The sequence below is a fragment of the Lissotriton vulgaris genome, chromosome 10, assembly GCF_964263255.1.
Source record: "Lissotriton vulgaris chromosome 10, aLisVul1.2, whole genome shotgun sequence".
NCBI classification, from domain to species: domain Eukaryota; kingdom Metazoa; phylum Chordata; class Amphibia; order Caudata; family Salamandridae; genus Lissotriton; species Lissotriton vulgaris.
The window spans coordinates 985,139,281-985,150,216 of record NC_141698.1 but is presented as its reverse complement, the minus strand read 5'-3'; the positions used below and the strand labels follow the sequence as shown (position 1 = coordinate 985,150,216).

Genomic DNA, 10,936 nt, shown 5'->3' with positions numbered 1-10,936 from the left:
GATGCGCATGCGCATCGAGCAAGGCGAGAGTATTGGGACTTATCCACTCTTTATCCACACTGCAAGGAATCGTGGCGATTCCTTGCAGTGCCCGTGACTTTTAAGCTCAATGCGCATGCGCATTGAGCTTAAAAGCGTGTGCACGTCCGTCTTTGTTTACCCGCTCCGCCCCCTCCCCTTCCCGCCGTGTCGCATTTCTCCTCCCCCCTCCCCTCTCTTCCCTCCGTCTTGTTTATTTTACCCGCTCCGCCCCCTCCCCTTCCCGCCGTGTCGCATTTCTCCTCCCCCCTCCCCTCTCTTCCCTCCGTCTTGTTGCCTATGGGCGGCTGTGCTGGCAAGCAGCGCTGCTTCCTCTCCTCTTTCTGTTGAAACAAACAGCAGGGAGGGGAGGCGTTTCCAGGGCCAGCTCACTCTCGCTCTCTTCGTCTTGTTAGGGTTTTCACCACCAGAATCAAGGAGTGACAAACCAGCCAGTATGTACATTTTCAATTCAGAACGCCACCTTTTTTATGCACACTGATTTACACAATATTTCAGCGCAGTGCCCCGTTATTATTTCAAGGCGCTACATTTGCTCGTGACAAACATCTCGCAAACCATTTCAGCGAGCAAAGACGCGCCTCGCGCTGCCTGCGTCTATGTGACAGCGCGAGACGCTTCTTAAAATAGAGCAGCGGTCGCTGAGCTCCGGTTCAAGCCCTCGTAAACTTTATTTTTTCAATGCAACACGTCTGTTCCAAAACAAGCAGGCCCTCGGCCCGCCGCTGCCGCTGCACACAGGCTCCGTTGTGCCGCCGCGGTGAATCACTCCTCCTGCAGGTGGCGCTCACCAGCGCGCCCTGTTATGAATGCTGCCTGTACCCAATGTGCCCTCGTTCCTCGCCTGTGCCCGGACCCCGTCTTTTGCCTCTGGCTGTGGAGCGCTTCTCTCTGTTTCCACCACGTCTCCCCGAGCGAGGGCCGCACCTGGTACCCCCTCCAGCCTCACACCCTTTATGCTTCCTGTCTAATGAACTGTGTTTCCATCACTGCTCTCTCTCCCTGCCAATGTCGCCTTTCTCTCCCATTGCCCTCTGTCTATGACCCTTCACCAGTCGCTGTCTCTTCTTCTCTGCCCGTCACCTCTGCAAGGGGGTCTCCTTTCTTCATGCCCTCCCGTCCTTTGTTGACATTGTCACTCTCAGCTCTCCTCACGCGCCCTCTCTCCTGAAGTGTCAGTAATCGCGGACGCCGTTCTTTTCCTCTCTCCCACTCTCTCTCTGTCTGCCGTGACGCCCTGGAGACACCTCTCTCCCTTCGCTCATTCTCACTCACCCTCACTCACCCTCAACCCCTCACCCTCACTCACCCTCAACCCCTCACCCTCACTCACCCTCACTCACCCTCAACCCCCTCACCCTCACCCTCACTCACTGACCTCAACCCCTCACCCTCACCCTCACTCACCCTCAACCCCTCACCCTCACTCACCCTCAACCCCCCCTCAACCCCCTCACCCCTCCCCTCAACCCCTCACCCTCAACCCCTCACCCTCACTCACCCTCACTCACCCTCACTCACTCACCCCTCACCCTCACCCCCTCAACCCCTCACCCCTCACTCGCCCTCACCCTCACCCTCACTCGCCCTCACCCTCAACCCCTCACCCTCAACCCCTCACCCTCAACCCCTCACCCTCAACCCCTCACCCCCTCACCCTCAACCCCTCACCCTCACTCACCCTCAACCCCTCACCCACTCACCCTCAACCCCTCACCCTCACTCACTCACCCTCAACCCCTCACCCTCAACCCCTCACCCTCAACCCCTCACCCTCAACCCCTCACCCTCAACCCCTCACCCTCAACCCCTCACCCTCAACCCCTCACCCTCAACCCCTCACCCTCAACCCCTCACTCACCCTCACTCTCACTCACCCTCACTCTCACTCACCCTCACTCACCCTCACTCACCCTCAACCCCTCACTCACCCTCACTCATCCTCACTCACCCTCAACCCCTCACCCTCACCCACCCTCAACCCCTCACCCTAACTCACACTCACCCTAACTCACACTCACCCTAACTCACACTCACCCTCACTCACACTCACTCTCACTCACCCTCACTCTCACTCACCCTCAACCCCTCACTCACCCTCAACCCCTCACTCACCCTCAACCCTTCACTCACCCTCAACCCTTCACTCACCCTCAACCCCTCACTCACCCTCAACCCCTCATTCACCCTCAACCCCTCACTCACCCTCACTCACCCTCACCCACCCTCACTCACCCTCAACCCCTCACCCTCACACAGTGCAATAGGTCTCGGAGCATTTGAGTTAGAGCTTTTAGAATTGTTTATGGCTTTTTTTATTTGTAATTCTTTAGCATTGGCTACAGGAAACAAAAATGCTAAAGATTTACAAAAAAAACCCATAAACAATTCTAAAAGCACTAACTCTAATGCTGCGAGACCTATTGCATTTCCAATGCTTGTTCAGTGCTTCTCTATGGGGAGGTTTTTGTTTTTCCTATAGCTCTTGATTCCTGTATCCACTCATCTTCATGTTTCTTATTACACATCTTTTTATTTATCCTGGCAGAGATCTTTGACGTGCTTTATTTAGTATATGGATTGTTGTTTGGCTAGTTGTTTCATGTATACAAGTTTAATTTTCTTGTTGTATATAGCCACTGCAAGTTCAGAGTTCTTGGCTTCTTTCTTGTTTGCCCTATACTTTTACGTGAGATTCTTGCAGCAGTGGAAAAACTGAATGAAGTTCTAGATGGATACCTAGTTAATATCTTTGAAGAGATAACTTTTCAGTAAACTAAGTGGTACAGGTAATTTCTTTATGAGCTTAGATATACGATCAAAGTAAAACATAGTTTTCTCTATTGCACCCGAGACATTTATCAGCAGTTTCTCTTCATGAAATAGACTTGTATGGATCGAAGTGTGGTTTGTCACTGCACAGGCTAATGTAAATTATCTATGCAGTCATAATCTGCAAGGCAAGACCAAAATCCCTTTCTACAAAATAAGATGGTAAAATATAGAGAAAAGTAAGGGAAAGCGTGCCCGGTCGATTCAGGCACAAGGGCATGGCCACAATGTGAGGATCAATTCTTGATAAGGACACAATGGCAAAGCAATTAGGAGTAGACTGTTAAGAAACGCAAGACATTCTGGTGTTGACATGAGAGAACGTATTCTTAAAAATCCTTAGTTTCCTTTTTGATTGCTACACCAGATGCCCAATTAACCAAATTCCTTACTAGGGTACTTTTTCCTAACTTCGAATAAAGCTTTCAGATCGCACCACTTTTATTCCCTTGCCTTAGAACTGCTCCCTTTTCTGACTTGTGCAAATTTCCTACTTTATGGTCCTCAGTTTTGTTAATTAGGCCCAAGAAGAGACTTTCACTTCCATTGTCCCCCTCCAAATTCGCCGGGCATCGTGTTCTACAGAGTTTTGAATGCACCCCTCTTAAAGGAAGGAGCATTATTTTCTGTTGCCCTGGGTCAGAAGAGCCTTGTGGATATAGGCACATTCTTCCTTACTTCCATCATCTCACCATGCCCCCACATGAACAAAGGCAGATAACCTGAACAAGCCAGTAAACCAAGTATCAGCAGTAAACTAGTGTTTAAGATCCTCGGTGCCCTTCCCAAGGTTGTTGATGCATAAAAATAGCAGGTGGCACAATATGCAATTCTAATTCAAATTTATTTTTTTAAAAAGGTATTTTTGTTTATATTTAATATATGTTTAATTCTGTTTTTTTATTTGCTGTTACAGATGGGTCCATATAGTTTGTGCCCTCTATGTTCCTGGAGTTGCATTTGGGGATATCGATAAACTGCGTCCTGTGACTCTCACAGAAATGAATTATTCAAAGTATGGTGCTAAGGTAAGAGGCAAACATAGTCACCCAGCATTTATTTTGGAGTGTGCATTTTTTGTAATATCTCTAGTAGCAATGTTTAGTTAGTCCCGTTTCATACCACTAAGATACCTTTTTATATGTGTTTTGTGTGTGGCGGTTCGGATTCTACAACCCTGTGTTCTCTATAACATCCGTTTTAGCGCAAGAAGATTTGATTCTGACCTCTATTGATTCACTGGATTAAAAGGCTGCCTGGCTTACCTCTTACGTCATAAAAAACTTTCATCGAAATCCAACACTAGCCATACTTGTTTTATTATTCTAAAAAGTGTAGTAAACTATTGTTAGGATGCTCATCCTAGAGAAGATGACTTACAGAATCTTCTTATATACTGTGCATACAACATATAGGCAAGAGAGTTCACTCCAGCAAGTTGGTCAATAGTTGTATTTAATTACTTATTTGTTATTAAATAAATCGTGTTTATTGACCTCAAGATACAGACTGAAATGAATTACCCACATCATCACTACTGGGGTGTAAGAAAGGATGGGCAAGCACTAAGGCGGACCTTAAACGCAAAGAAACACAATGAAAGAGCATTACTTTCTGCTCCTTTCCTCGAGGATACAAGTGGAAAGTTTGTAATTGAGTCATATCCCACCACTCTTACCTGTTGCTAAGAAACAAATAGACTGTACCACGAGCAGTCAGGAAATTTGGCCATAGGAAATATCAAACTATTGAAATTATGCATAACAAAACTGATGGGTATAATTAACGTCGAAAGACAGACGGGGGAGCTGAGGTGGGGCTCATGGTTGCATGAGTGCGCAAGTTGTAATTGATGCCTTCACCCGAATATTCTAGAATAAACGGCAAAATGGCGCAAGCAATTCGGTAGGTGAAATATACATTCTAGGAATACTAATTAGAAAGATAACCTCCAGCCCCACTTGACCTCAGGACTCTAGCGATTGAAATCAGTGAACGATTGTAATGCTGTATATTTACCCAGCACATTTAGAGAGAGCCTCATATCAATGTGAGATTCTAAAATATGTTTCACATTCACTCCTGAAGAAACAAAAGAAATGTGGAAGAGAATATTGTCCTTAAATTGGTCCAGTCCGTGAATGCAAAAACCAATGCAGGAGTCTAGTAACATGCATGCTCCTAAGTGCTTAGTAACTTAGCTGTTTCCTATTAAATTGTTCTCATTTGAGGCAACTGGCAGATGAGTTCATTAAAAGGTCCACAGTCTGAGAACGTTAACTAACAGCTTTAGAGAGCTTAGAAAATAGAGACACCCAATGTAAGCACTGTGATACCATCCAGAACATGGCATTAACTACATGATGACTCTTCCTTAACTACAGAAGAGCCTATTTAAAAAAGCAATGCCACTAGCATAAAAAAAATGTTTTTAATTCGGATAGAAAGTGTTTATGTGCTCAGTCTTGTATACAATATTACTGTTTTGAAAAACGTACTAGGCCTGAACCATCTGAGTGCTCTCAACTTCAGTGTCGCCAATTGTGCGATCCAGAGGACCTAGCATTGACCACCCCATGTGTCTGCCTCTCCCCTGCGACTCATGAGTGCATGTTCCCTGGCCTTGAGCATGAATGTGGACCCATTGTAAATGATTTGAAGCTGGAAGCGCTATATCTCTACTAGTGTAATTTTTTCCAACATATTTTGTGAAGCGGCAGGTTAGTTATGCCAATCAGCATCATCACACAATTCCTGTTTCCAAACTTGCAAAGAGCAATACAAGGTACAAAGAGTAAGACTTTTTTTTATCATTGTTTGTTCTGTTCACTGTTCTTGTTCTGATGAATGTTATTGTGATATAGGGACCTGAAATAAAGGTGGAATGTTATACCGGGAAGAACCCTCTTGGCACTTTCTCTAGATTGCTTGTTGAGTTCTTGGTTATAAGCATAGAGGCTAAATCAAATATAGCGTATTTTTTCTGTTTTTTCTTACCTTTTCTGAAACCGTTTGTCTTCAAGGTCTCAATCTAGAAGTGCTTTTGCGTGCTGATGTCATCTGTCTGCTTTGTATTTTATTATATGTTTTAGGTGTATTTGGCAGGGGGGGGGTCTTCGGTAGAAGTCTCGTGAACATGATGAGTTACAATATACATCGGTTTGTATAAGCTTGCTTGTGTATTTATCTTGAAATCTAAGCATGCATGTATCCTGTATATATTTCAATTTTTTTTTCAGGAGTGTACTTTCTGCGAAGATCCACGTTTTGCAAGAACAGGTGTCTGCATTAGCTGTGATGCTGGAATGTGCAGAGCCTATTTCCATGTGACATGTGCTCAGAGGGAAGGACTTCTGTCTGAAGCAGCTGCTGAGGAGGTTAGGTTTGAGAATCTTGTAAATACATTTATGCTGGATTCTTCTCCCTGCAGGTTCCTCACCTATTGAACATTCCCAGGTATCGGACTTGATCTGGAAACCTTTCATAGCTCTCCTGCACTAGTAGGCAGGCGCGGTGCGTCCATTGGGGCGTAGGGGCGTAGCCTCACTAAGCCCCATGGACCCACCGCGTCGCCGTCATCACTAAAAACCAAATACAGAAATATTTTAAAAAATCACGTTACCTGCCGGCCGGGAATCCGGGAGACACCTGACTTTCCCGGAGTGTGCGGGGGGGGGGGGGGAGGGGGTGGGGGTGGCGGAGAGGATGGGCCTGCTGCAGCTGCGCAAGTGTATTTATGGGCACAAACATGCCCGCGCATGCGCAGATTGTTTTCCTGTAAATTCCCCCTTAGAGAGAGGAACAGGGGGCGGTCCGCAGCCCCCGGGGTTGCACAGGGCGACTGGGCGAGCAGTCATGGTGCCCCCCCAGCCAAACCAGCGCCAGGATTGGCTGGTCAATACATAGCCCTGGTACATAACCCCCTGTCTGGGGGGGCAGAGCTCTCTCTCTCTCCCTCGTACTGCAGCCTCAGTTCGTTTATGTAAGTTCTGTACTCCATTATGACTCAGTGGCTCATTACAAATGTCAACAAATGTCCACTCTGTTGCTCATTATAAATACAGTGGCTTTGTATCACACTGGGAAGTCTCTGCCTCATTAGAAATATCACTGCTCTATGCATTATAAAAACATTAAAGCACTGCGTAATATTACAAATATCATCTAGCCAGTTATCTTTCATTTAGTTTACTTGTGTTGTAATTGAGGTTGGTATAAAGTATCCACACAGCACTTTCAAATGGACATATGAAGACACCATTTTGTGCTTTTAAACATACTACTACTCGCTGCGGTGCAATATGCAAATTAGCTTACGCCTCACCACTGTCAAATGTCACCAGCCGCCCCTGCTAGTAGGTGGTGCTCGCATCATCTCAGCACTAAAAACTGCACATTTGTGACATCACTGGAACCCTACAGTGCCACCCCGGTGCACAATATGAGCTCCCCTTTTTATGCACCCTACGACATTGATCCAAAGCTGCTTTCTGTGATTTTTTTTAATGTTTGTCAGGATATTCTATAAAAAATGGCAAACTTTTTCTGAGCAGTAGGTATCGATGTTTCTCCAAACATTGTAATTACAGTCAAGAAATGTCATTCTCTGATTCTCCTGATGTGTGCCTTTGGTGCTTGGTGTCGAAGCATGATTCCTGGTTGTGTGACAAGTACTGCCTTGCGCACTAGAAAACCATCAAAGAGCATGAGACCAAGATTTTTATCTTTTGTGTGCATGACCAGTGTCAGGCTTAATGCAGTTTATGGTCGGGATCCACATCGAAGTTGAGTTCCTGTTCCTCCTTCTCTTATTCCTCCTTCTCTTATTCCTCCAAGAATAAGAAGAAGGAACCTAACAACGAGAGGAGATGTAGATCGTATGACACACTCTTCCACATTGTTTTAGATTCCGGAGTGTAGGTCACCTCCCCATACTCTCCTTCAGTGGAGTACTTATTGGATGAGGAATTCGTGAACTTGCTACCACCCTGTTTTTCTGGATGCAGATGGCTACCTTGCCTTACTAAAATGCCAGTGGCTTAGACATATCAACTTAGACTGAGATGCAGTGCCCCTCAGGCTTTGTTACTCCGGAGGTATCACCGTTCCATGTTGTTTTAATTTCAAATTTGTTTTATTGGTTTCAAAAGCGAAAGATGGTATATCAATACAGCAATGAAGATGCAGGTATATATAGCTGGCGAGACAGACAGGCACGACTTCTCTAATCGTCATTAAGGAAGCATGGGCAGTATACCAATAAGGATACGTAGAGCCAGTGCTGTAGTTGAGGTGCTTCGTAAAGGGGGTCAACCGACCCAAACAAGAAAAGAAACTTAACCCCCCTCCCTCTTCCCAACATCCCTTCCCTCCCTCCGCCCGACCAGTATGCCTTTTACTAGGGGCCCGTGGTAAGACGTGGCTAGAATCGTATGTTGCAAGGTGTTCGAGCTCATGGGTGATCCTGTGGTGGCCCTGTGAGCCTTAGGGTGCGAAGGTATTTTGGGCAAGTGATTTCGTGAAATTGTTTGGATAGAAGGGATAAAAGCGGTTGCCAGGGTTTCTGGAAGGAGTCTGTGGTGTGTGTTAATGTGGCCTGAATACGCTCTATGCCCAGCGTGAACCATAATTTATGCAGCCATCCAGTGTGGGTTGGGGAGGTGGGTGAGCCCCAGAGTGATAGGATATGTTGTGACGCTGCTTGCATGGCGATGCCCATCTGTTTGCCGCGCGGGGATCTCAAGGGAAATGTAAGTGCATTGGGTTGATCCCAGAATGGCATATGCGGGAAAGCGTGGTATTTCAGTCTGAAAGGTAGAGTCAATATCATCCAGAACCGCTTTCCAATAATCTCGGAGTGCGCGGCAGTCCCACAGGAGATGAGTCAAAGTGCCTCGTTCGCCGCATCCTCGCCAACACAACGCGCTTCGAAGTGGGTTGCCTCTATTGAGTCTGACCGGGGTGAGGTGCCAGTACATGGCCAGTTTCACCGCCGCTTCTCTGGCAGTGGTGTTACGTGTGGTGTGTGCCGCTCTATAGTATATAGACCCCCATTCCTTGGGTGACAATGTCGTGCCAAATTCTGACTCCCAGCGCTTCTGCCCTGCCGTTTTACCTGGGTTGACCGCGGGTGATAGCAGCTTGTAAAGGTCTGAGATAAGGTGTCGATCTGATGATTTCGTGATCAGCCACTTCTCAAACGGTGTTAGCTGCCGACTTGCTAGGGGAGCGCAGTCTGGGCTCGAGAGCCAATGGCGGAGTTGGAAGTACTGGAACAGGTGAGGCCTGATCACCCCATAGTCCTGCACAATGTCGTTGAGAGGAAGAAAGCCCTCCAAATCAAAGAAATAGCCAGCAGAGCGGCATTCTTTTCCACGCCATTGTGGAAAGGCACGAGGGTCGTTGCCTGGTGGAAATTCCGGGTTATCCAGGATTGGCATGAGAGTGGAAGGAAAAGTCGTTAAGCCTCTCTTGACCGCCACCGTATCCCAAGTTTTCATGATAATGCGCATAATGTGGGACTGAAGGAGATATCGCGGTCTGTGTTGGCGAGCGAGGAATGGTATCTTCCACAGTGACGTTTGGGCCATCGCTCTGTCCTGGAACAGCCACCTCTTCTTGGATTCTGGTCTGTACCATTCCACCAGGTAGCGGAGCTGTGAGGCCTGGAAATATTGCAGTAGGTTGGGGATTCTGAGACCCCCCTCGTCCACATCTCTGTGCGCTATTTGTTTATGCAGGCGCGCGCGTTTCTTTCCCCAGATAAACTGGTGGAGGGCGGCTTGTAAGGCCGGCAGGACACCAGGTGGCGGTGGGATCGGGAGGGTCTGGAAGATATACAAAATCTTAGGTAAGGCTGACATTTTCACTGCGGCCACACGGCCCAGCAAGAAGAGGTTATCCAGTATTTGGGTGTCTTTCATAGATTCACATGCCTGAATCATTCCCCGTCGCCGAGACGGGAGCCTCCGGTACATAAAAAAGTAATGTCCTAAGGACATACATAGAGAATATAGGCCTAAGGGCCTCCCCTTTTGGGGCCTTTCCACGTCCTTATGTAAAAGGACCGAACTCTCATCGTTAGCCAATCAGCTCCGACCTCCTTCTAGAACCTTCCCGGGAGGAGCCTCCGTCCCTCAGATTTTTCTACCGCACGTTGTGCTAGGGAGTCTCCAACCTGAGCTCTTCAGGTTTCCAAAATTCGAAGTCTCAAACTTCACCGAAGTTCACTTTGTACGAAAAGGATTTCATCCTAGCATCGACTACATGTCGGAATCTAATAAGAAAACTTCGTCCATGGCGGACTCACAGAAGAAAGCCCTCCTGAGGGCCTGCTCCTCCTGCGGCAAGCAACGGATTCAAGCGGAGGACAAGCACGACCTGTGCTTATATTGCCTGTACCCTGACCACGTCACTGACAAGTGTAGGGTGTGTAGAGCCTTCCCAAAGAAGACGGTTAAGGAAAGGGAAACTCGCCTTCGCGAATGGCTCGACAGGCTTAAGGTCCGAGACACTCTGGAATCTTCCGAGGGTAGTGTCTCCGCGACCTCCAAAGTCTCCAAGAAGAGACCCAGGGTGCAATCCCCTGGAGAGACAGACACTCCTCCTAAGAAGGCGCACAGGAAGCCTTCGGAGGCACGCTCCACCACCTCCTCCGTGTCTGTTAAGGATGGCCAGAGGTTCAAGAAGCCCGCTCCATCTACTAAGCGGACCACCTCAATTACGACCACTGTGTCGACTACTACGGCCTCATCGCCCTCCACGGCGACCACGACGACCACCACTGCGTCCTCAGGCGCACCGGTCTCCTCGACCATTCCTCTGAAACCTTCATCCAATACGAAGGCCGCCTCTTCGTCACCTAAGAGGTCTGAATCTTCAGGTACGCCTTCGCCGAAAACACCTCATACCGAAGGCTCGTCACCTAAGCCATCGAAGTCAAGTTCGTCTCCTAAACAGTCGAAGTCAAGTTCAAGAACCACACCTTCGACAAAGATATCCCAGGTCCACGACCCTAACATCAGTAAGGCGGCGAAACCCTTACCCCCGCAAAAATTGGTACCAT

General features: G+C 47.6%; 1 protein-coding gene across 12 annotated transcripts in view; it reads left to right on the top strand.

The window, feature by feature from the left end:
* PHF14 (PHD finger protein 14) overlaps positions 1-10,936 on the top strand; it is a 1,195,141-nt gene that overhangs the window by 226,177 nt on the left and 958,028 nt on the right. For all 12 annotated transcript variants that reach the window (XM_086941991.1, XM_086941985.1, XM_086941984.1 and 9 more), the window contains 2 exons: positions 3,788-3,899; positions 6,111-6,248. In XM_086941991.1, the coding sequence (XP_086798117.1) occupies positions 3,788-3,899; positions 6,111-6,248 (250 nt within the window). The remainder of the gene's footprint in view (positions 1-3,787; positions 3,900-6,110; positions 6,249-10,936) is intronic.